Source organism: Tyto alba, unplaced genomic scaffold (genome assembly GCF_018691265.1).
Source record: "Tyto alba isolate M040663 unplaced genomic scaffold, T.alba_DEE_v4.0 Super-Scaffold_2, whole genome shotgun sequence".
NCBI lineage: Eukaryota > Metazoa > Chordata > Aves > Strigiformes > Tytonidae > Tyto > Tyto alba.
This window is the reverse complement of record NW_024881282.1, coordinates 44,111,651-44,139,485: the sequence shown is the minus strand read 5'-3', so window position 1 is coordinate 44,139,485 and position 27,835 is coordinate 44,111,651. Positions and strand designations below refer to the sequence as shown.

General features: G+C 32.5%; 1 protein-coding gene across 1 annotated transcript in view; it reads left to right on the top strand.

The window, feature by feature from the left end:
• Positions 1-27,835, top strand: part of LRRIQ1 (leucine rich repeats and IQ motif containing 1) — a 112,073-nt gene that overhangs the window by 58,528 nt on the left and 25,710 nt on the right. Inside the window, exons 19-22 of the mRNA XM_032999856.2 lie at positions 4-125; positions 736-831; positions 1,184-1,269; positions 9,448-9,549. Of these exons, the coding sequence (XP_032855747.2) occupies positions 4-125; positions 736-831; positions 1,184-1,269; positions 9,448-9,549 (406 nt within the window). The remainder of the gene's footprint in view (positions 1-3; positions 126-735; positions 832-1,183; positions 1,270-9,447; positions 9,550-27,835) is intronic.

The window sequence follows — 27,835 nt, the reverse complement described above, 5'->3', positions numbered from 1 at the left end:
AAGTATTCTAGGCCTTCATATTCCAGTGAACATTCAGATAGTTTGACATTGTCAGAACAAGAAATTTGTCATTGTGTTAACAGACCACATTCATACTCAGCAGAAAATATCCACTTTCATAGCAGGTAAGTTAAAGAATATATTTTTTCATGATATTCAGTTAATTTGATTTTGACAAAAATCAAAAGCAGGAGAACTTGAGGCTGTTTTCTGATGCTTTTGCTACTTTTGGTTTATATTAAATTGCTGGAATTAAAAAGTATTTACTTGTTAAAAACAAATATATTAAATTCAGTTGTTATTTTTCATTGACTACCAGAATTAAGAATATAAGAATATATATGTGTATTTTCATTTATCTAGGTTTGATTATAAATCATAAAACATATTTTTTCACATATATCATGACATAGATGTTGAAATAAAGATTTGTAAGACTAGATAAAGATTAAAAGGGATTTCTTACACAGCTGCATTCTTTTGGAGAGAAAGGACTGAAATATGCTTCAAGTAATTGAAATGTAAACATTTCAAATTGATGGCAGACTTTTATTACTCTCCAAGATAAAGCCTTCCTGGAGTATTAAAATAGATTTTTCTGTATTATTTCCAAGCTTCAAAAGTGCCTTTACAAGGCACAAACAACTTCCGTAATGACAAAGGCTGCAAAATACTCACCCAAGACCCTTCCTTATTTACCTGCTTTTAAGTACCACTCTTATACTTTGTTTTCAGGTCAGGGAAGGCAACAATGTCACAGCTCTCTGGCTGGAAGGAAAAAAAGAAGTTTTCAGTCATGTCTGAAAAAGAAGAGAAAATTTCAGAAGAATGGTATGTTAAGCTGTTTTGCTTACAAAGAGACTTCCAGGAATAGGTACAGTATGGTTAGCTGTTGTTACCTCCTTTTTTTTTTTAAGTTCTACCTTTCAAGAATTTCTGTTTTCTACCAAAGTAAAAATTATTGTAATTACCTTTACAACTGTCTCGGAGACTAGCTTAATGAATTGCAATAATGTAATGTTAAGTTAAGCATTGCAGCTATCTGTGTAATCGGAAAGTTTCATACCATGTATAAGAAGTACTATACACTTGCATTCTTTTTAAAAAGTGCATTATACAATAATATGCAGCTGCTGTAACATAATACATGTGAAATGTTTAGTAAGTTATTCTCTTCCTCTAGGGGTTTTAAGGATATTTCTACTGCACAGCTAATGCTGAAGAGGGCCCATAAAATGAAGCCCCAAAAATATAATAATAAAAATTTAGGTAAGTCAACAGTTTAAAAATGGTTATATTGATGTAATTTTTCTATTCTTAGAATCTCAAAATAGTGTCTCTCTTAAAAACTTTGCTTGCACAACATTAAACATTAATTTGAATAAAGGTGGAATGTGATTCAGTAAAAACAACTCAGTTTAAATCAATTTGTTCCAGTGATAAAGTATTCATATTTTAAAAATCATTCTGCTGGGTTTTGAAGTTGAATATTTGACAGATATGATAAACAGAAATTTTGTTTCTTTTTGTTCATGTATCTTTTTTTCTAGATGTGGAATTTATATTTCTGTATTTTGTGCTTCTTGTATTTTCCTCTTGGGGGAATCTCAAGTTAAAATTATTGACATATGCAAGAAATACTTATGAAAGTGACAGTTTGATACATAAGAAATTAAATCATATTTTTTGTATTAAATATTCACTGTAGAAATAGGTAATGCTTATCCAGCTTCTCTGTAATTGTCTTCTGCTTCTCAGATACTTATGTCAATGAACCTTTCTTGGAATCATTAACTGTTAGTATGATATGCTAATACAAATGTTAATTGAATAAGTTAATAAAAATATTAATAAAATACTACTATTATAAGAAACATTGAAGTATATAAGAGCCTAGTTGACAATATGAACTAACTCTAAATGAACTTTGGAAAGTGTACTTTTTTTTACTTATTATATTTTTATTGTATCACAATGTAAAGTTAATTTTCCTTTTTTGTATAACATTGAAAATCTCTTCTGTATGAACTGTTGAAAATATTGAAAGAAATTTTGTTATTGGAATGGAAAAAATTCAGCTTACAGATAAAGTTAGGAAAAGTGTTTGTATGATTTTTTTCTACTTGAAATATCATACCTAAAACTAAATATGACAAAAAAGATCTGTAGTTAAAACAAAGAAGGGGGGGAGGGCAGGGAAGTGGGAGAAAGTTACATGTAATCAGCAAACCATGCTTTATTTTTATGGAAGGGAGAAAAAATGGGTAAGAGGTTAAAGTTATATTTAACTCCAGATAGCTTCCCATGATGCAACCCTACCATGTCACCTAAAGAAAAAAAGAAAATAGTAATTATCTGGTGTGCAGCTGAGTTTTTTACATATGTTCCATTTGGTGGCCTTTGTATCATTTTGTGATGAACAGAGCTTATTCGGTTATATAATCTTTTCTCCATATGCTCTCTGGTTTATGTTAGTAGTAATTAATCCAGTCATAAATGTCTAATTGACCATATAAAATTTTCTATCCTATTTTTGTTGTAGTTCTAATTGATTTTTTGGATATGTTTATATTATCTTTGTTCAGATTATTCAATATGGTATATATATGTTGAGCTTATTACTGTATCACTTGGAATATTCTCAAAGTATATTACTAGCTTTTAAAAAATTAACAAAACTTTTGCACAATGTTTTTATAGGTTCGAATTTTCTCTTCTTGACACTACCTCATATAGGAATTTTTGTCTTTCTGACCATTGAATCAAGCACAAAAGTAACCTGTATATCTATTTTTCCTGTGTAGAATTCTCTGACACCCATTAAAATCACAGCCTTTTTTTTTTCAGATAAACAGAAAGAATAATTTCTAGAACAAATAATTATGACTGAAAATACTGCACTATCAATCCCTTTTCAGTACAAATATTATCAAGCTAACTGTTCTTCCTCATACAGCACACTGACAAAGTCAGTTCTTCCTTGATCAATGAGGACCAAATAGATGTTATCAATTAAAACAAGAATTTTTATCTTAAACTTATGCTTAAACTCAGCTGATGCATTAAAAAATTATCTTGATGGAATATTCTCCATGTGAGAAGAATCTCCACATATATAATTATGATATACATTTGCTACTCCTCTGAAGCGGTGAGAGCAAGTCAGGGTCTTGCTGAAGTTCTGGTTGAACAGAGGGACTTTACAGCATTTAAATTAGAGTAGATATACCTTATCCTGAGGCTAGCCAGCTCCAGATCAGGAAACTGAAACCAGATCCATTAGGCTGCCAGTATCTTTCTTGGATCTCTGTGTGGTACTCCTCATGCTAGAATACTTACAGCAATTCCAGTTATCATGAGAGAGAGAGAGTTCGCAATCTTAGGCCATTGCTGTGAGTTTAACACTACTGAAGCGGGAATTCCATAAGAGACTGTATTCCTTCTGATATTTAAAAGCAGATTGAAATTCATCTGAGTAAGTAGATGTCAACGTTGTCTTTTAATGTTTCCATAGAAATTAGTTTCCTATCACCTTCACCTTCTCAGAAATGATCTTCATCCATCTTGTACTTATTGAAGCTGCATATGAAATGTTGTAGGATTTATTTTTAGTAGTATTCTTCCTGCTCGTCCTTTTGAATTTCCAGGTCCTCGGTGTTATAATTGCAACTGTTTGCTTTTTAGCTTTCTGATTTAAAGTAGTTGAAGGTATGCTAACTGCAGTTAAATAATTTTGCTATTGTGATAAATATTCCTACCCACTAGAAAATAAGTAGCTAGTATCCACTTAAAAGTGGAAATTACAAGATGTGAAAGAGCAATTTCCCGTGTTAGATCCATTTATTACTACACATCTGATTTAAAAGCAAAACTAAGTTCTGACAAAAAGGAAAACAACAGCAACGTTAAAAGGTTCTAGATACAAATAAATTATAAGCTATTAACAAGTAAACTGATAGCTTTTATACTAAGATTTCAGTATCATCCCAATCATCTTTTCTGTGCTATTGATAATTCCGTGGCAATGATCTTATTAGTTGCAGGTAATGGTAAGTTGATGGATTTTGTAGGAACAAATGGCCTATCAGAGTATGCTGTCTGCTTCCAAACTCCTTTGCCTTAGGCCTGAGATTCACAAATGCGAAGTGTTAAATCAGCTTCCATTCAAAGAGTTTTACAATTGTTCTTTAATATAGTCAAGACATCTGCTGGATTGGAACTTGGACTGGACAGTCATGAACAGCTTCAATTCTTAACGTCCCCAGGTGTGGGAATTTATTCCTTTTCATTTTCCATCTGAAGCATTTGTCTTCTAATGCAACAGCAGTGCGTTTCATTTGGTTAATTATAGAAGTATACATCAGAGCTAGTCATCTACATTCTTTTATGGAAAGAAATAGCTACCTTAAATGCTATTCAGTGCCTCCTCATACATAATTCATAAACAGGCTACTTGAATCTCACTGTAAAAGCACTTACAGTTCTCCACTGCCTAGACACAAAACCTAGAGTGGCTGGCTGATGTTCAGTTAAACTACAGATATGTAGAAGTAACTGAGAAGTATCTTACCTCATATGTCTGGCCATGTACCTTCTCAGTAGTGAAAAAAATATGGAAAATACTAGCAAGTGCACTGAATCCTGTGGTTTGTATTACAAGGAAGAGCTTAAAGTAGCATAACCTTATAATAATGAGTGATTTGGGCAATGCTTATATTGCAGTAGACCAGTCCCACCAAGTAATGGCCTTAAGGCCTGTTATGCCCTAATCCACTACAGTTATGTATGCTTGTTTATGTAGTTAAAGTTGTGGCCTGTATTTTAACGATACCAAATGTAGGTTGTGTCTGCTTCAACTATTTTTACTCTACAGTAAGATAATACAAAAAGTGTGGGCAAGAAACTAGAAATTTTGCAGCCAAGTAAAACTGGCATAATGTCAGAAATATTCCTGTTTTTCATGGGTGCATAAAATTTTGTAGAAATTCTAATTAAAAACCTAAATACAGCAGATGTTAATACACCTCACTGTGCTTAAAAATTAAGCGTCTGTGGCTCATAACAATCCTAGCTTCCTAAACATGTGTTAGCACAGCAGTACATAATTTTTTGCTTAACTTTGAATTTCCTTGATACTGTGGATTTTATATTAGCCTCTGAAAGTTAACTTTTTCTTTTAAGATGGCTGGAAGCCTTGTCTTGCTTTCAGATTGTCTCTCCTACACTGCTGTATTACTTCTTGTTTAACCATTTCCTCTCCAAATGAAAGCTCTCTTGTCAGTGACTGATACCATGAGATGGTAATTCTTGCTGCCACATAGGTAGGAAAAAAAAAAAAGTAAAAAGCAGTTGGAGTGGGCCTTGACTCCTAGAATCCAAGCACAATGATAAAGATATTTCATAGAGGTTAGAAATTATTTTTTAGTTCTAGTGTAGAATTTAAGACAGCAATGCTAATTAAAAAAACAAAACAAAACAAAACAAAAAAAAAAAAAAAAAAAAAATCCACCTCCTCCCTCAAAACCCACAACCCCAGAACAGAAGATCTGACTATACAACATTGATTTGTTGAATTAACAACAGTTGGAATAAAAATATGTGTGTACTAATATTGCTTGTTACATATTAGATAAATGACCATTGATCTATATTTTCTTAGTAGTACAAAGAAAGCTATTTTTGTTATTGTTGCATATTCCATGTTAACAGTATCATCTGGGAACTCTAGCAATGGATGAGTTGGAGTTCTAATTGCTGTTCAGTTATGGAACAAAATGTGGTCTTTCTTCCAAACAACTTTACAAATTGAATTATCTTATAGATAAGCATCTGTCACTGTGCTACTTTGATTTATCAACTCTTTAAAGTTGACACAAATATGTTTATGTTTTTCTAATTATAGATATTGTGCAACAAAAATGAGTGACAAACATTTAATTTTTTTAGTTTCATGTATTATCAAGAAGTTGTTTAGCAAATGCGGTGCCAGATCAAGCAGCAACTATTCCTTCCATATTGTTTCTATAACTTTTCTTGTGTTTGTCCAACTTATCTTCTATATTTGGAGTCAGCCAAGCAATGTGCATTAAATTACCTCCCTGGTTCCTAGATTGCCAGCACAGATCATCATCTAATAAGCCACATTTTAATGAGTGTGCCAGAATCCAGGAAGGTATTTGTATGATTTTTGAACTATTGGACTCTCACAGTTCTCTGTGTGAAATCTAAAACATTTGATTGCTTGTCATCAAAGCATACATGCAGTTCATTTCCCTAGCTCACTCAGAGACTGAAAAGCACTAGTATTATAAAGTAATCTATGTAATATTGCCTACATTTGAGACTAGATAAAGAAAAGGACTCATTTTTAATAACGAAAGAGCTCTAGGCTATGGCTGAGGTGATCCAGGTAGGTACAAATTCAAGTAGTCTGGCACTGTGTTAAATCCCTGTAGATTATTTAAGGTATTTTGCAAAGACTCAAAGATAAATCTGATAGAAATCTCTTAGAAGAACAATTTCTACCATTTCCCTCTCTTCCCATTTCATGGACTTTCTTTACAGCCGATATCCTCGTACACAAATAAATGTTTGAAAAATCTAGGTTGGCACTAAAAACTTCATGTTTCTTTGCCCAGAAGTCCTTGGTAGAATTTAACTTTGGACTGGTTGGAGTTTTCATAACCTTGGGTGGGAGGCTGGATTAAGGAAAGATGACATTTTAAAAATATTTTGGAACAATTTCAAGAGACCCAGGTAGGAAAGAAGTATGTTATATCAGGAATTATTTTAAGTTATCAAAAATAGTTTGGAAATCCTCAATCACATTTTGTCTGAAGAGTTTCTAATCAATTTCATCACTTTGTCTTTGGTCTTCTATTGAAGAAAGACACTGGTTTTGTAACTCACATAAAGCTAGAATGTTTTAGAAGTCTTTTTATCAACACTGTATGCTGGATGTTGGAAAAACTGTGATTAAAAGTTTTATTCTGTACATTTTAATCCATGTATAGTACTCATATGGCTATGTGTCTTGCAACTATAGAAAATGCTAATAATTCATACTTTACTTAAAATATTTTTTATAACTTCTATCACTTAAAATTTCAGAGAGAACTTATAAAATATAATGTGCTACTATTTCAAGATGTTTTTTATCACAAATCTTACTGTGATCTACTGCCCCAAACATTTGCTACCATGAAGAACACTATGTAGCTACAAATTTATTTTTGAGTTGGAAGGAATGTCAAAATAGGCCTATTTTATCCATCTATACCAAGTGAAAATATCTACAAACTTGGTAATCCAGTCTGTGAATAAAGTAATGCCATTATCAGATCATTGTAATGTTCTACCTTTAAAACTAATGGAGCTAATAATTATTGTGCTTCTTGGGTCATTTCGTTTACTTTAGTTAGTAAAAGTGGGTTAAAATGACTTTCTCTGGGCTAATCTGGAACCTGTAGACATCATACAACAAGATGAGAGAAGTTTTTCTAGACAATTTGAGATAACAAAGATTAAGGTATGGCTGATTCTGTCTTGGGAAGAAGGCACGGCCTAAATTGCTTCCATCCATATTTTCCAAGATTCCTTCATTCGTTAAGTTTGCTGCTTTGTGAGAGGTTAGCATCATTAAGAACACTTTGTCAACCAAATGCTGCTGCAGTGTGGGCTGATCAAGAATTTAATAATATTTTGATGTGTTTTGTCTATGCATTATCTCTTAAAGTATCCATACCCAATTAGAGATCTTCTCCGGGCTTATAAGGCAATCATACAGTATGTCTGTGTCGTCTTGCTTGTATCTAGAGAGCATTCTCTGGAAAAAAGTGGAGCTCTTAGGATCCCTTTATATTTCATTAGTTTGTAACAGGAGTGTCTACTGCAAATATAGAGGTCTAGTCAAAACCAACTTTATAAATTACTGTTAAACTTCATAAGAAATTGCCCACTTATTTAACAGGGCATTCTGATCCTTTATTTCCATAAATAAAGAACAGTGCCCCTCCCCGCCCCCCCCCCCCCCCGAAAAAAACCTACTTTGCTGCAGTATTGTAGGTGGTCTTATAAACTCTCTAATAAATACCTACAAGGTCATGTAACAAGCTCAAAATGAAGCATCAGACATAAATAGTCATGTAAATTTATTCTGTCTGAATGCTTCTGAGTCTTTCCATCTCTTCTGTTTTCCTGCTCTATCTCTTCTGGCAGTGTCTCATATACTCATTTTTGATACACTTTGATTCTTTGTGAAAATTTAGATCCTTTCCTTGCCATATCTACTTTATTACTAAGTTCTATTGCTGTTCTCCCTTCTTATTTTTAATAATTTCTACCCTTTTCTGACATTTTGTAGTCACCTTTGTAGACAAACCTCTTCTGCCTCATTGTTTCTCAGATATTCCTGAGCATGTATTTCTCTGCTTTGGCTACTGTCGTCTTCTTTTAACCATCTGAAACATACTTCTTTGATTTTTTCCTGTGGCTTTCTGTTACTCATGTTATCATGTTCAGTGTCATACCTACAAAACCCTATATTATTCTGCTCATCGTTATTGCTTTTGTTTCTACATTCTTCTCAGTCCTTTTTTTTTTTTTTTTTAATAACTGGCTGGTTTATTCTGCACTGTGCGTAGAATTCTCTCATTCTTTCTAATCCACTGTTTCTCTTAAACTCCTGTTTTTCTCCTGTGTCAAGCAAGCAATTCTTCCTTCACATAAGAAATACATGAAAATCACCTTTCCTGACTTCTGTGGTTTTGCATTAGTTTAGCTTTTGTTAATTAAACTTTATAATTTTTCCAATGTATGAACTTGTATTATCTAGATTATATACAATGCTGTGCTCATCTTTGCTTCTTTGCAAAATTTTCAAAATAACAGTTATGAAACTAATCAAGATTTCATAGTGTGGCATATAGATGAGTCTATAGGCTTTTCAAGTATTTTTTATTTCATTAAGGATGGGACATGGAAAAAGGCTATCTTATTATCTGTATGTTTAGCCTTAAAAAATAAATGGCCTCCTGTTAACATTTTTTGTGTGTAAAGGACTTGGTTTAGCCTGCTGAATAATTCTGAATCAAAGCTTTTAGAAACAGTGCTTGACATATGTTCCATTAATATTTCTAATTTAATTTCAAGCTTTAAAAACAGACTTTTAAAATATTTTCTACAAATATATGCTTTAGAATTTATTTTTAATTTGGAGATGAGCTACCTAAAAGATCAACAGTGTTAAAGACCTGTGAAATAGTGACTTTGATTCTCAGTTGCGCATGTATTTGTGTTGCTTTATTTTAGAAAGTGTAATCCTTTGTGAATATAAAACCTACTTTTAAAGGTATTTTCATTTATTAAGTGGCTAAAAGGTGAAAAACTGCTTGAAGGAATGAATGAGCCAGGTCTGACCTTTGATTTTAACTTGTTGTTGTCATCTAGACCCAGCTGTGCGCCTGGCGTTGTTCGAAAACCATGAAAATAAACATCTCCATGTGAAACCACCAAGGAAGACACAGCCTATAAATGCTGGTTACTTTGAAGGTATGAACAAGTATTTCACTTTCTCTCTATGCATATAAGCATATATATCTTGTAATGTCTTTTAAGCAAGTCTACTTGAAATGTAAACCAATAAGCACAAATAGGAGAAGGCAGGAGTTTAAGGTCCTTATCTGTTCCTGTGTATCTCAAATTACAGCAGTGAAACATTTCAATTTCAATTCACTGGGGAGGATGGGGGGTGCTTCTAGAGATTAATTCATAATGAACTGGTGCCTAAATTTATTTATTTTTGTTACTATTATTAAATCTTCATTATAAAAATAATCATCATAAAAAACATCAAAGCATGTCACAGATGCATAAAATACAAAGCACTAGAATAAAATTTTATAAATGAAATACCACTTAAAATTCTTCATTTCATTGTCACCTTTTTTCAAACTAGCTATTAATTCCTGACAATCATTAACATGTTCTTAGGAAGCTACTTTCGTAAATATTCCCTAAAAACCCACCATTTGACAGAAAACAATAAAAGAATATTCAGCATGTAAACAGAAAATTGGCTTTCCAAAAACATTTAAATACTGATGTAGCTCTTTTACTGTTGAAATTAATGTTAAAACTCCCCTTGGTTTCAGTACAACTAGAATAAGGTCAAGTCTATTTAAAATACCCTTGCTATAAACAGCTGAGCATCTCTAGAAACATTCTTTTTAGACTGTTTTGATTCCTTTTGCAACTCAATAGTGTTCTCAGAAAGTTGCCACCTCTGTCTTTTTTTCAAAGACACAACCATATGCTATCTGATTTATTCCTAATCCCACAAAGTAAAATTAAAAATAATAATACTATATTAACATTCACTGAATGAGAATAGAAATTAGAACCTGAGGCAGGTGTGCAATCAATCTGAGTATACCTGAATTACACTTCAGTGAATTAACTAGCTATATGAAAATCCAGATTTGCCTCACATTCATAAACCTATGCTCAGATTTGGTTGGAAACCATTCTTGGTGAATTCTGAAGAGGAAAAATGTTTGTACTGCTATTTGCCTTGGATCCAAGCATAAATTTACCTAGAGTATAGAGAGTCTATATGCTGTGTCTGATCTAGCATTCCCAGTGTCTCATATCTGTTCCTGTGGCATATGCTTATTGCCAGAATGCATCATATGCTGAAAAAATAGGACATGCAGACTGCCTACAAAACCCTGGATTCCCAAAGCCTACAAGCAGTAGTGTGAATGTTCAAAACCATGTCAAAGAGAGAAGCTTGATCCCAGTCTCAGTATCCTAAAGTCACTGTAGGTTTAGCCTAGCTTTGCTGCCACCAGTTTATCTGTTTCTGCCTGGAGACCTTCTTTTCATTTTGGAAAGCCAATGTATGCATTCTAAATATTACTGAAATTACTTTTTGAATACATGGAGAGAAGGCACCATAGAAAATTAGATATCAAAAGGCAAGCACTGTAATGAAACTCCTGTTTATCTTTCATTTCGAGGACGATTGTACTTCTTCAGCCAGCTAATAATCATATTTTTTTGCAGCAATGTTTTATTGGGTACTTACATGCAATCTGGTGAGCCTTCAAGAAGGCAATCAATACTCTTCTGCTTGACCAGAATATAAAATTGTCCTTCTACCTGAGGCATGGCTACTTCAGGTGATATGGCCAGAAAACACTAGGTTGTGAATTAGAACCCAGAGTGCAGCACAGAGCATTTATTCATGTGTCTGAACTTGTCAGACATGTTACCTACTACATGTTATCTACTACAAAGCAAAGCACCTGCATGATAATTTCAGAGTTGTGTTATCAGTCATCTTTTCACTCACAGAAAAGCTGATTTCCCATTTCCCTCTTTCACCTTTTGACCATTTCTTCTTCTTGCCTGGAATAGATTTCTTTGGGTCTGCTCTGTGATGGGAATTCTTTCTGAAACAAGAAGGTAGAATGTTTTCACTCTGTATCCATAAATCTTGTGGACACTATTTTAAGTTAAGAGAGAACACAGACCAGTCCATTGCATGGTGGAAATAAGCTACCTCCACTCAAGCCCTTTTACCTTCACAGATTGGTGGTCAATGCTCTGGTACAAAATTTGTACTCTAATCCATCCCCTTCATAAACCATTAAATCTAGGAAAAAAAAAAAAAAAAAAAGCACATTCTAAATATTCCTGCTTTATTTCTTTAAACTGGGAAATGGGTGAAAAAAATGTAGCATCAACAGCAAGTACACATATGTTATCTGTTAAATAACAGAATCACTACTTTTGAAAGGGGATGCCCTCGGAAGTGAAACAATTAGAACAGCTTTAGATTTTCAAACTGGAACACATCATGGTAGTGAATATATAAGAGGTAATCTAGTTGAAATGTATGATAAATGTCTTTTGTCTTCATTGTGTCTTTAGTTTTTATTTAAAAATACAAAGACAAAAAGGAATAAAAAAGAGGTATAAAAAAAAAGAGTGAAAGGAATGAGCTTAATATCTGATGCTTATGTGTTTCTGAGATAAAGGTTATATTCTGTCATAATTTGCCTTCTCATGTAAGCTACTGCATCATACTGACAGTGTTGTATCATACAGCATCTGTAAAGGAATATCTAAACATAGTGACAATATAGAGTTGATGCAGTATTCAACTACCTTTCTATTACAGAAGTTGTGATGAGCTGATATGCAAAAGGTTGATATACAGTTTTGAAAACTTGTGCATAACTTTAATCCCATGGGACAATTCGCATATCTCTAATTTGACATACACATTGTAGGAAAATACATTTTCAAAACTTGAGTGATATCATAAATTTTTATTAAATTTTAGAAGAATCATCATGCTTTACTCACTGATGTTATAAATATCTCCACAGGGGACCACTATTTCACATGTGTATCACAATAGCACACAGAAGTTAGAGACAAATCCCTTTGTATTACATGCCTCATCAACAGCATGAGGAAACATTGTTTGGACAGACGAGAGTTTACCATTTAAAAATACAAGCAACATGTGAAGGCACAAACCATAGGAATGTAATTAAATGTGTGTTAGTGTATATGTGTGTATGTGTCAATACATATACATACAATACATGTGTGTACACACACAAATACATTTGCATGTATTGTGAGTATACGTGGGTATATGAATACAATAAGCATAGCACGTGCTTTTTTATTTGTGTATTTTGAAAGGAAAGTAAATTATGAACAATTATTCTCTGGTGTAATTTGTAATATCAATGTACATTTCGTAATCCTAATGCTTTCTGTCTAGATGCTGTTCCAGTTTCTTTAAAATTAATTTAATGCATATGGTCATTGTATAATACAGGTTCATTAAAACTATTATTTAAATAAATAATATTTTTTAATTGTAATTATATATTGTGACATTAACTTTCATAGGTTGTAAAATAAGCCACATAATATGCGAATGTAAACATGTGTTTACTGTTCCTCTTAAGAAACTATAGCCTGATCAAAAACCTGAAGATAGATGAAAGCCTGACATTATCTACTTTCACTTCTGATGATTCTTTGGATGTTTCCTGGGATTATGTATATTACACAGCATTTTTTGGTGTGATAGCATTGTGCTTCCAGCATAGTTGCTGAGTTTCAGTTAGTGCTAGTTAGTTGACAAAAAAAATATGCCTGCTTATACTGTTTTAATGAACATTCTTGCGGATTTTTGTGTGTTTTGTAGATGATGACATTTCAAAGATTTCAAAATTTTAGAAACATTATAAGGAACACAGTTAATTTTCATAATTTCCTATTTTGCAGCAAAACATTTTTAGAAAGCTTTATGACTGTATCTCTTGTCTGGAGACTATTTCAGTTATTGATTTAACATAGAGTAGTCTTGACTATTTTGGATAAAGTAGATCAGGAATTGAAGGAAGAATCTGTCCTTGACTCCTCCTCTTTTCTTGGAAAGTTCCAATTAGTCCTGGCTGAATGTGTAACAGAGCATCTCTGCCAGCTGTGTGTCTATAATTATAGGGTCTGCAATTTCATTTACACAGAGGAAGGATACCTACTTTTCCAACCAAGTGCGTGAGTGTTTTGTTCCAGTACAACAGCTCAAAACTAAAGAAGCCCAGAGGCCTAAAACTTTGTTTTCCTACAAGCTTTGGGAAGAGTATATAACTTTTGGGATCCTCTTTAATCCTCTACCTCAACAATTTTGGTGGATTATCCAAATAATTTCTGTTCAGTGGAATGGGAAGCTGGGTTCCGATCCGCAGAGCAAGTTGGAAGAATGCAGTAGGTCAGCTGAGAGTCCAGTCAAACTATCCAAGTATTTGGATATGATTCACTTAGTTTCCCAGAGTTTCATAGACTATGTTCTAATAATGTAGATTAGGTGATTTATTGGAACATGGAGTACATTTATTTTTAGTCATATCCATATCTGTTAGTGGCACGTCTATACCATCCACTTTAAAGGAATGGAAGCAATACAACTTGGCTTCTCACAGGAATGTGCACAATGTCCAATGCCAGGAAGTTTAACTATATTAAAAATGCATTGCACTGTGTTGTCAAGATATGTTTACTGTGGTTTAGGAACCTGTAGCTTTAGTTGGCATTTTATGCTTATTGGTGACTAAAGAAAATGTAATGGGTATAATGTTAAGACAGATTTCACCAATACAAATTTGATAATAAACAGATTATGCTTTCTCAGGTGGCTTTTAATTTTGGAAATATTTATTCATTTCTTTTAAAATTGTCAGTAGAAATAACATTTCTTTTTCATATTGAAACAAGAATAAAAGGTAAAATGATCTTGTGATTATGTCATATGATTGGAAGATAAATATCAAGGATCTGTTAAAAGTCATCTGTTTTCCAGCTTTCTGATAGTTCACAATTATGTAACTCCATTTAGTCTCAAGTGAAAAATGTTTCAAAACATTCTTATAGATTATTATTACTAGTGCTAATTAAAAATGTGAACCTGAGACTTTGGGAAGTGGTAATTTAAGGTTACATTTGAGTTAATTATGTGAGCTCATTAAATTATTGTTACATAATGATCAACATAGTTTCTTAGATTTTCTGTATTACAATATATGAATACATTGAAGAAAAAATATATGTGGTATTTAAAATAGATTTTATATTGATTTAAATTACTGATGCTTTTAAATATCTGTATGAGAGTTGAGAAGGTACTGAGAGTGGAATGCTAATATTCACTCTTTCCTGTACTTTAAATATTTTGCTGTTTGTTATTTAAAATCATTTAAAAAGACATTGAACTATAGCTAATAATTTTTGTTAGCTGCTTTTAGAATTTAGGTATTTTCAATAGAAAAATATAAATTACATCAACTTCCAGAAAGCCCACTGTTTGTAACCATCCATTTCTAAATTAAGTCATATTTTATTGAGCTGTGGTCTGAAAAGGATTAATAACCACATTTGATATCTGGCCTTGCTGAAATTCTACTAGCTGAATTGCCATGTTTACAGTAAAATGCAATTATTACATATCTCCCAGGCTTTAAATTTGTGTGCCACATTAGGGATGTAGTTTCAAAATCATACAGCACTGACAAAAATGACAGAATAATGCATTTCCAGAGAATGTAAGATCTATCCTGAAATGTGATGAAAATGCATTACAGAAACCTGCAGTGTGGAAGGGGATCTATCTTTTAAAATCAGAATTCTATGGCTTTGTTTCTTATTATTTAGTTTGAGCTCACACAACAGAACTCTCGCATTGAAATATTTTCTCATTTTAAGGAATTAATGGCTCTCCACCAGCCCTTTAACATGTAAAATGAGTAGGTTACTTGTGTCCAGTACATCCAAAAAGAGCCAGGATAAAATAAACATAAGGAGTTGGATATCTTGGAAAAAATCTGTCATGGGTTTGGGTTAATCATCTCCAGAAGAAATTCAACTTGATGCCTGAAATGTAAGACTTCTTGGAGAAAGCAGTAAAGCCTGAGGCAGTGTTGATCTGAAGGAGTGCTCTCCATGGGTCAGAGCTGCTCTGCTGGCAGAGTGCAAACCCAGTTCACAACAGCGGTACGCTGAAAAGTTGTAAAAGACTGCAGGGGCCTTACAGTGCACGCACTCAAGCTTCGGTTACATAGTTCTAGTGGCCCAGTTTCTTATTATAAAATAAAACTAAAAAATAAAATCTGTGCCTAATTTTCTAGCCTCCTGTCCATCAATGATACTGTAGGATTTTTTCAGTATTCGTGGAATGAAGAAATCCTGATATTATAGCAAATGTTTAAAAATAAATATGTATAACATAATTTATGTGCATTTATGCAGTGCACTTCAGTGTCTGAATATTTATAAATGATCTAGACATACAACATTTTTAGTAATATTCTTGCTTTTCACATTCAATTAAAAAAGTTAAAAAAATAAAGACATTTTCTATTTGCCTGAAGTTCCCAAAGAGGAGGCCATAAGTATATAACTTAATATTTTAAATTCTTGCTCTGGTTCCAGTCTTTAGGGTTCCTGTAGTCACATGTTAGTTTCTGACCACATATTTCACCTATGTCTTATCTCTTTGTTCACGTCTCCACTGTTTTGGAGACTGTTGTAAATTGTGGTGGTATCAGGACTTTATTAGTACATCAGACTTAAATGTGGTCTCAGAATTAGAGTTTGTTCCAACAAAATTCCAAAACTTGGATTTTATTCAATGTGTAGGTTATCACCTGTGCTTTCATAGCATAATAGTTTACCAGTCTTTAGCCTAAAAGGAACAGCACACAAGATGAAAAAAATATCTTACTGCTTTTTGCCAATAGCTACCAAATGATGACTTCAGTGGGAGTGAGATTTCACCCAAAATGTCATCAGAGGTTGAAACAGGGTTTTTCTCATTGTTGAATAAAGTGGCACAGTAGTTCAGATAGTTTTATTTGCATCTTCTGAGATTCTAGTTCTCTTTTTTTTTCCTTTCCTTGATATTTTATGTCCAAAAGCTAGGTAGTGTAGATATCTGCATCTCAGCCAATGTGTATGTAAACAAGCTGACTCCATGTTCATAGCTTTTAATACTGCATAAGGCAATCATTTTGGATGAATAGACCCCTGAGTACTGGAGCATTTAAAATCCTTTTTCATTTGACCATTCATTGACCTGATAACTATTTCCTGTCCCTAAGTAAGGTTGTGACCCAGGTCTTAGAGTGCAAAAGACAGATAATTTTAGCAACAAGTTAAATCCAAATGGATTTGGTTGGAGGGGGTAAGAGATAATAGGTTTGGCTAAATTCCTCTAAAATAAAGTGTTACAGCACTTGGATTTAGTACATCTACTTAAAAGTAATTGTTGAATTTGTTGCCATCTGTTTAGATGCCTGGGGACTGTAGTCAATATTGGAGTGGTTTACTTATTTGATTTGCTTTTATTGAAGAGTACCCAATACTCTTTTTACACTTCAAAAGAACAATTGCTGATGAAGAAATCATTAAAAGTGCATTTTCAGATATATTCCAAACATTTTCCAAAGTAACTATTTCAAGCATTAAAATCATTTTAGAATGCAAATAGTATTTTAACATAGGCCACAGAAAATGTATGTTCAGTGTCCATAAAAGTATCATTAATATATTGGACAAAAGTTCATCTTAAAAAAGAATTTCCATTTGGTATGGAGTTATGAACAAGGAATATAATGTACTCTTAGAAATATTTATAGATAGAAATATTGTTTCAGTTGGATAACATGATACACTTTAAATCACAATTAAAGAAATGTTTCCTGTAGCTATACATTTTAATATCAATGACTCTGCAAACTTTAAGAACCTTTAGAGGTGAATTAAAGGAAGGCCTTCACCCCAGAGATTTTCATTGATTTGAAAATGCATTTGATTAAAGTTTCTTAGAAAATAATTATTTTTTTCCTATTCTGTAATGGGAATTATGGTGTTATGGAGAATTAATATTATAATGAGGTCAGAGATCTACAATGTTCCAAAAAGGCCATTTTCGTGTGTTTAGTACTGAATACACTTTTAAGTGTCTTTTGTTTTAATAAGTAATAATATTGTGGTTCAGATGCATAATATGTTTTGGTAATGTGCAACATTTTTTGAGCAAAACATTAAAACAAGCCTCTAAAATGGAAATCTAGTTATTCAAAATTTTCTACTATTCAATACTAACTCTTATACCAAAGTTCTATGATTTTGCAAGTTTCATATAATCTATAAAACAGCATGCATGGTAGACTTAGATGATTTTACAAGGGATTGCAAGTAACTCAAGTATTTTAATAAAAATGTACAATCATGCAGTGTTACCTGTGTAACTTCTATGCTGTATTATTTCTGTAATCTACATCGTCCAACTTCATAACTTTGCAGTTCAGTTCTTACCACATGCAACACAGAAACATTTTAGCAGTTGTTTGAAATACATAGGTTTGTGCTGTTTTGATGTATGCACTGCAGATATTTTCTCTGGTTTATGTGTATAAAAAAGGTAGGAATACAGAATTTTCCAGTTACTTATATAAATTTTTTTTCTCATATTATTAAGAAAGGCTGCAGAAATAATATTTTTAAATAAAGTTTTATTTACATGACAGTGTAGAATAGTTCTTCTTAAGCAGGTTTATTGTCACATTAACTAATCCATCGTGGTTATAATTTCATAAATTGCTGCATTTGTAGAATTTTGTAGATAACCCATTCCAGGTAACACGATAAAGAAATCCAAGTAACCAGACCAAAGAACAACTTTATTTCACTTTCACAGTCACCATTAAACAAGCAGATTATTGAACTTTAATATTTTTAATGGTTTCTAAATGCAGATTGAGCATCAGGTTTACTAGGAAACTAAATGTGGAAAGTCATTTCCCTAAAGCTCTTGCATGCTTATTGTTTTCTAAGAAAACTTGTCATTTTCAGTTTATGAAGAGACCAGGCATACTTTTTGTCAAAGATAGAATTTAACTTTTAAAGAAGGGGAATTTAAACACTACTGTGTATTTCAAAGTTAAATTTCCTGAGAATTTGCTTTAGTAGCTGATGTATGTTTTGTAATTGAGAAATTAGTAGTGAATGTAAAAAGAAAGGAAGCTATGTGCTACTAAGGCAGAAAGTTCTGATTTAACCTACCAATGACCTGGCTTTGTTTGTTCAGATGACAGTTCTAAAAGTGTGCAGAGAATATTCCCTTTTAATACAGTTATTTGCCGCAAGCCGTGACCTCACTGCCTGTCAGGGAGCAGGTCTGAATTGGCCCTTTCTCTGATATCGTGACATTGCTTCTGTTGCCTCGATTGTGACCTCTGATTGCATGATACCCCTGAGAGTTCAATTTAATAAGCGTGACTCCTGACTTTTAGCCAGGTCTGCCTTCTTAGGTTTTGTCAGACTCTACTTGTAGTCTGGTCTACATATGCTAAAACACTGCATAGGCTGTCATTGTACCATGTGAGTTGTGTGCACTGTATTCAAAATTCTCTTTCAAACATCTCTCATTTATTCCAAATGGAAATATTTATAAAAGATTACTTGGAATAAATTTTAAAGGTTACTTCTTCCACAGTTATGGCTGCTCAGGATTTTTGTTTTTATATCTTTGTACAAATAATTACTATTATTTCACGACATTACTGAGCATGCATGTTATCCATGCATCATACTAATTCTGTACTTTAAAATTTGTTTTATTTCCTCTATGAGAGTATTATGTATTTCTATGACTTCCCATCAACAATATGTATGTTAATTTTAGAAATAATAGGAGCAAATCTGCTTTTTTCATTGCATAATTAATACAGTTGCACAAGGAGACAGTACTGATCAGCACCCAGAGCACTGTGAGATGTAGTTACTCACAGCTAGTCAGGTGAAACCTGAAGAATCTGTTTGGAATCCAGGAGAAGGTGAGTAGAATTAAGATTTTTAAATATAATTGAAAATTAGATATCTTGGTTTTAGTGAATATTTTGCTACATCATTGCATTCTTTTCTCCTGTTTTCCTCCTCTTCTAGCTAGAGTCCTGAAGAAGAGTCTGTTCAGAGACCGGGCTGCCTTGAGGATGATGATGCTATTCAGACATTTCTTCAGTTTTAGTATTCCCTGATGCATTCACTGAACCAGAATATGGAGAATTTCTAAGATTTGAGAGTTTCAAGAACCTTGGTACAAGTTAGAGACAAGTTTCTGTATTTACTTACGTACACTTTTTTGTATTCTCATTGAAGATACATATACCTTTTTTATAGCCTCTGTATCAGTACCTCTAACATACTGCTTCTAATCAGTGTTTAGCTTTTCAGAAAGGTAGAAAAACCTTGTTGAACAAAATAATGCTTTGTGCTCAGTTTTATAGTTAAATTAAAAACATTTCTGTAAATATTACCATTTCATATTTCTCTATTTCTTCAACTGTTTTAAAGAATTGTTTGCCTTTTCACTCAGATTACTTTGTGTCAAAGTTGTTATATCTTGTATGAAAAGGAGACTATATTAGAATCTTTTTTATAAAACAAGTTCTCCAATATAAGGCAAAAAGTGGGTATTTTCTTGTTACATTCAAACATGACAATGTAATGCTAGTCATTCTTCATGACAGTGACTGTTACAGCGGAAGTAAAATCTTGGTTTGGCCAGTTAAATAATATTTAATTAATATTTTAAAAAATCATGTTTAATCATGTATATATTATATATATTTAATACATATAGTCTATATAGTCTATAAGGTTGTAAAACTTATAATTGTGTGTTGCCTTCTTCTGGAGTAAATAGTATGTTAGCTACTGAAGTTCCTTAATCTCAAGAGGGAGTTTACTTACCTAATTTGAATTTCTGGGGTTTCACTCCTTTTTGGATCAAACATTAATGCTCTGTAAATTCCTGTGCTATTTGCGGGAGCTTAGATAATTGGCTGAAAACGAGCAAAGTTAGGAATGGACAACTGTTATACCTGTTGTTAGGCAACAGACAAAACAAATCATACTTTTAAGTTAATTAGTTATGGCTGTCTTGAAAGCTATTGCAAATATAAACTGAATGCACGTGAGACAAATTCATCTATTCAGAATCATCGTGGTATTTACCTTATTCTCTCATTTTCAAGCTAATTTTATATGTATGTATATTGAAATAAATATGTCAGTGAGTTGGAGAGTTTCATAGTGAGTTTAGTTTGAAAGTTTAGTAAAAAAGAAACTAAAAACACCTATTCTAAGAATAAAATATTTACAATCAAGCTTAAAGAAGATTAAATTATGTTCAGTAATAGAACTGGGGATTTTGTTTTGTTCATTTTTTCATTAAAAAAAGAATTTAAATAAAGGTCTAAGCAAAATTCTGTAAAAGAACGGGAGTAGTAAGGCTAATTTATTCATTTTTCAACTCTGATTTCTTCATTCAGTGAAGTAAATCATTTGAACCTTCTCTGCATGGATAGAAAAACCTGTGCCATTGTAACTATAACTGATCCAAAATCAATATAATTAGGTCAGTTCAATTCCCCTGGGGCTGAAAACTCTTTAATATGTGCTGGTTTCTCTAAAATTATATATTCTTGCATTTTTCATGTTTCCAAGCTGAAAAAAAATTTCAGTCCAATTAATCAAGAAATCTATAAAAATACTAAGATCTTTGAGCCATGTGAATTACAAATTAACCTGAGGCAACCTGTGGGCAAGTTTTGGTTTTGTGTTGCTTTTTTTACCTGTCCTGTCCTTCTTTACAAATGGAATTTCCCCCCCCCCCCTTTTTTTTTTTTTTAGAGCCACAAGACACTGGAATTTCATATTGTTTATTTTCTTCCATGATGTATCAACCAATTAAGTATAACTTAATAAGAAGAATTAGTACTTTTACGTCTATATTTATTTATAGTCATAAGTTTAATATTTATGGTTATTTTTAATCTGGATATAAATACATAAGAATTGTCCACACTTGGGGATTAACTCACTTTAGATGTAGAGTCTTAAGAAAAAGAACCATGTCTATCTGAGACTTTTTTCCATTTAGTTCAATGAACATTAAATCAAGCCTTGTTTATACAATGCTTGGCATAATGACAGGCCTGATCTTCAGTGAAACCTCTGGGTTTTACTATAAAGTAAATTAAACAGCAGCCTTGCACTTAGTCTGTGTAGACTTTATGTGTATATTTGACAATGTAGAGTAGTTCTGCTGTTATGCATTGCTGCACTGACAAAGCTGTGAATTCTTGTCACAGTACCTTCATCAAATACCAACAGGTATTTCAAGTCAATATCAGAAAGTAAGCAAGAAATAGTTTCACTGACATAAAATAAAAAACTTTTAAACTGAAAATTATATGTATGCATAATAGGTAGACTAGATAAATAATTAATAGGTATTCATAACTGATCTACATATTGACATTAATACAATAATTTCATTATTTCACTTTCAGTATTACTCTGCATTGGTAAGTACCAGTCACATACGGTACTTGTGTACATCACATGTGTTGATGAACACAAGTTCTTAAAAACAAGTTCACATATTATTCAGACAACTCTCTAGAAAGAAAGTTTATTATGTTTATTCTTGAGAATTAACATAACAAAGACTTTTTTCAATGTACATTCCCAAGCTGTGATACAAAATTACATATTTTAATTACTTGCTCATAAAAACCATGAGACAATTATTAATGTGGTATGTCAGCGTTACTAACTCCATGCTGCTTCTGAGTAATGACTTTTTTTTTTTTTTAATACTTGGCATGTGTATTGTCTTGTCACATAGAAACCTCAAATTTTTATTTTTAACAAATCTTTTGTTGGTTTGGGATTTTTTTTGTCACTTCCTTGTACTTTTAAGTCCTTTAGTACAAACAAAATGTACCTTAATGGTTGTCACACTCAATAAAATTTATTGTATTTTGTATTTTTTGCTGTCTTGTTAAGGGACAACATGGCAGTTAGACCTCCTGAGCTCCTACCAAATACTCCTTTGTATTTGCTTTTTTGAGAATTCCTTTGGAAGATCTGATGTCTTAAATCATTTTACTTGGTTTATTGAATTTAGAGAAAAGTATTCCTCTGGCTTAGACTCCATGTGAAGTGATAATCTTTTCTTGCTGGGGAATACTGTTTCATTACTGAGCAACTAAACACTTCTGTTCAAGTTCTTGATTGTTTCTGTCAGTTAATCTTAAGAACTGGGGATGTATAGAAATAAAATTTATCAAAAGATTCTGTAAAAAAAATTTTGATGTTATGCATCTCTTAATTTTCTCCTGAGCAATATAAAATCCATTCCTCTATTCAGTAAAGAACATCCATCATTAGGGGGTTTATTAATTCCCAAAGATTATGAGAAAAACTAGAGATAGGGCCTGTACTAGGCAGATTTGGAGGATGAGACAGAAATTATGTGAGAGTATAGGCAGTAAAGATAAACAAAATAGTCTCAATCTACTTCCGTCTTATTTATTCCTTGCATTTACTAATGGATAATGAAACATGGAAATACTGACCATTCCATTTCAAAATTTTTTTTTTATTCCTCCTTGATTTATTTGGTTCTTCAAGGGCCTTGACTATCCAAAGATCTCAAGGGTAACTCCTGGCTATACTCCAAACTTACTTCTCAGCAGCACTGTTGATGAAATTTGCCCATGCTGAGTGGCTGAAGCAGGTAGTATATACACTACAGGACACCATGTTCATAGAAGACTACACAGAAGAATAACGTGAAAGTACAGCATAGTGCTGTAAGATTTTTTATGTACTTTTCAAACTTGTAAAAGCCTGAATGGATCTTGAAGAGTGCTGGTAGCAGGGAAGAGTAGTATACATCAAGAACTTGTCTCTTTGTGTGCATGCATGCATGAATACCATCCCTGTAGTTTCTCCATTTTTATAGAGCTGGGGTTTGGTTTTGGCAATTTTTTGGGTTTTTAAGAAAGAAACAACTTAGTTTTTCAAACAAGAAGCTATTTCATGTTATTTCCCAACCTATATATAAAATAAGTTTGCCTTTGGTTGGCTGGACTGAGAAATGTTAGTCTGTTCTTTTTAGTTGTAATGCTACTTCTATCTATTTAAGTTTTGGAAACCTGAGGAAGCCATGTGTGTCTATGTCTATGTGTAGGTAGATGCTGAGATACTCAAATTTTCTTTATAAATACTCTTTATCTTATCTGTTGTCACTGGTTTTACATTTATTCCTGAGTAAAATACAATCAGTTTTACCACACCATTAATCCAATACAAAAATTTCTTGCTATGCTAATAGTAATGCTGTTTATTATACTATTAACACAATATAAGAGTCCAACATACTGGGGCTGAAGAGTTTCATGCTCGAATGCCTTCAATACTTGCCTTAGTACAAACGAAAATACCCAGAGCAGCTGATACATTTCAACTGAGTCAGTGACTATAGGATTGAAACAAAAAATTAATAAATGCAAAATCATAGACTCAGTCAACAGATCTTGATATTTTCATTTCCAAACTTGGAAGGTTTTAGAGAAATTAGAATCTTAAGATTTCCAAATGTCTGTACAGTTTATTCTCCTGCTTTTTCTTTGGTGAAAAATTCACATGGGCTTTGTCATTCACTGAGGTTAAAATAAATAACTGTAACTATATGTTTAATTAGTGTTAAATGACTGCTGTAGCATTCTGAAGACATAAGACAATTTTTCTGAATATTTCCTTGATATGAATGTGTTTGAACAGTAGTCTACATAACTCTGAATGTAATGGTTTAAATGGTACTAAATTAACCAGTTTATTCAAATGGTAGAATGTTGTTTTGTTTTCTGGCTTATTTTTTTAAGGAAATAATTCCTTATTTGGGGGACAACTGAATCTCATACAATTTTTTAGAGAGTGTGGATCTGTATTAAACCAGTGCACCTCCGTTCCTTTATTTTTACTTCCCATCTCTATGACTTATTTTTAACTGACCCAAGAAACCTATTATTATTGTTATTAGTCCTCCACTATTCAATCCCTATATCTTTCCCCAAGTAGATCTTTAGGTTCTTGTCCCATGATTCACTACCTGAATCAGATCAGAACAGTCATAAATTAGCAAAAAAAAAAAAAAAAAAAACAACAACAACAAAAAAAAAACACAAAAAAAAAAAACTAAAACCAGCAATTGCCTGTGTAGCAGCTTCCTGTACACACCTCAGGTGAAATACTTCTTTAGGTTTATAGATCAACTCAGAAAAGTGTTGTATGTCTTAGGAAATATGATATGAAATTGCTATTGTTATGAAGGATGTTAGAGAATATAAAAGAGAAATTGTGTTTAACATAAATGGAGGAGTACAGAAAGTGGTGACAGCCTATAAAAATTGTGAAAGTTGGATAAATTGGAAGGAACAGTGTTTGCTGCCTTGAAGTCAGTGCCAGGAAAGTGAAATTTATGAAGCAATTCAAAACAAAATGTACCATGTTTACAAGAAGAATAAAAGACATAAGCAATTAAGTATGGAGTAGTAGTTTGCAATGGGTTTGTGTGATCAGAGGTTTGCAATGAAAGAGATTAAATAATAGGAGATATTGGGAGAACTTCATCAACACTATTGTGATATGAAAGGAGAGAAATAACTTTAAATGAAGTGTCTTAAAAGTACACCACTGAAGATTAAGACTTGGATTTGTCTCAATGTGGGAAAAAATTGAGCATAAACAATAAGTTAGGGATAAATACTAATTATTACTGATAAATAATAGTGCTGGTGTATTCTGCAGAGGCAGGAACAAGTAGCAAAATAGAAAATAATGTGTGGGAAGGCCCAAGTATGAAATCCTGTCTTCCTTGAATTCAGAAGCTCAAATTTGTACAGTTTCAATGGTTTAGGAATCTCAATTAAAGGGTTCAGCTTTTATATAAGCTAATAACAAGACATCAAAGAGATAACACAGAAAGCACAAGCTGAAATGTGGTAACCACTGAAACAGAATGAACTAAGTGAGTGAAGCTTTACTCATGTTGATCACCCGGAGTGATTACATAGTGTAAAAGACGGCAAAAAATATAAATTAAAACAAGGAGAAAAAGGAGAGCTAAAATAAAGACTATGGTGAGAATGTGCTAAATACCTGGATTCAGTGAAGGAAGAATGGTGTGAGGGTGAGGTCAAGAACAGCCCTGTGATATAACGGAGAAGATTATAATAGCAGATGAAGAGATAAGAGAAGGAGGTTTGCAGATGGAATAGTAATATAGTAGACCTTATTTCTAGTCTGAAAAAAATCAGAAATACCTCTAAAAAGAGAAGAGAACAAGTTTTAGAAAAAAAACCCTGAAGTAATTTTTTTTCCTTTCACTATTTGCTTTTATAATTTTTGAAGGATGTGCTCTTGTGGGTTGATCAGCACTCCCATGTTCAAAACTCCTTGTGATGTAATTAAGAAAGCATTTTTCAGAATCAAGAAATTGTATTGGTCATAAACTGATATGGTACTCCTGTAAAAAAATTCTATTTCATCTTTTATTCAGCTGTGAACTCACTCAGACATTGTTATAAATATTTTAATTTCATTCATTCTGGTTCTAGAGATGGAAGTTGACTTAGTCAAAAGTTACTCAGGTGAAAAAGTAACATCTAACATTAACTAATCTGTGCAGTATAGCCATACCACAAACAAGTTTCTGTGTTTTTAAGGTAGAAATGTATGTGTTACACTATCTGAAAATTCCAAATTTGAATTGTAGATAAATATTATCTGGAGATACTACAATTTTAGGTGAAAAGAACTCTGTATCAATTACTGCCACATGATACTACCAACTGTCTGGAAGCCTTATATATAACATAAATATATTCACTGAATACCTGTAAGCATGCTAAAGACAGCTCTAAATACCATTCTTTTTCCAAAAACAGTATTTTGGGCATATAATGATTGCTATGTAATGCTTGGTGTATTTAGTGACTTCTGACAAGGTAGACTTTTGACAAGTGTGTCAAACTTTTTGTGGAAGAGAAGAAATTCCTCTAATTTCTCTTACATTATCCTACAATTTTCTGGGTGGTTTGGGGGTGGATGTGTGTGTGGGGGGGTGGGTTTTTTATTATTGTTATTTTCCTGTCTGTTTACAAATTCTTCAGTTTCTTATCTTGATATCAATGTTATTAGTCATGTTCATGCTTCCTGTTCTGCATGTATTATGCAGATGATGACAGAAATAATATCATTTTGTTTGTTGACTAACATATGGAGAAAATGGATAAAAATTTGCATTTTAGTGTTGGGATTTCAGTATTATTCATTAATGGGTATGATAACATAAAGTTATAGAAGACATAGCAGAAATTATAAAAAAATCTTTCAGGGTATATATTATTTTAATTTTCATTCAGTATAATATTTTTATAGAGTTTATACACTCATATACAGACCCACACGTACACACCCTAATAATATATATTGCTGACCAGTAATGTATACCAGAACACTAACAGATAAGAAAAATTTCAATATAATAATAGCATAGACATTAATTTTATACTGAAGCTCAGCTACTTAATTCCTATATTAAGAGCACCATTTTCAGAATACATATTGAGAAAATTAACTCTGGTCAACAGATTTTTTATATTAAGGGAGAAAAGTCTTAGAATGCTGAAGAAATTCCAATCCCTTCTTTCACATTGTAGGTCTTAGTTTTCTTAGTCTCTTACTTTATTTGTATTGTTCTCTGTATGAAGCAAGTTTTGAAGTAAATTAAATCACCCTCTAAACACAAAATTTAACTGTAAAAAGTTGGATACAGTGCAGACTTCTCCACACATTTCTCTGTTTCAAGAAACATATGACATATTAGAGTTAGACCTTTTATCTTCCCATCATCAACAAATAGATTTTTAAAAAAATAAATCACTGTGTTGAATCAGGTTTCTCATCATCTGTTGCATATAAATTGACAAAGAGTTGAATAACTGTCTGGGATTTACAACAATCAGGACTGATGTTTCCTGGGCATAGAATCTGAAAACTAAAATGCAGAATTTGAAAGATCACCCTGAAGGTAGACAGTGTGTAACCATATTCCTTCTTTTTGAATACTGACTTGCTCTTAAGAACACTTGCCCTAGCATGGGGAACGTGGATATGAGGTACTCCTTAGGGATTGGGAAACATAGGTTTCAGGTACTCCTTAGCCTGGTGAGATTTGAATCTGGTTTCCACATGCCAAGCTATTTCCTTTAGGTATATTTCAGTCCTCATTTTAAAGTTGACTGCTACAGCTGAGTGCACAAGATGTATCAATCTTGAAGAAAAACCTATGAGAAGAAAACTGACCTTATCTGGAATTTAGGGTGAAGCAGTG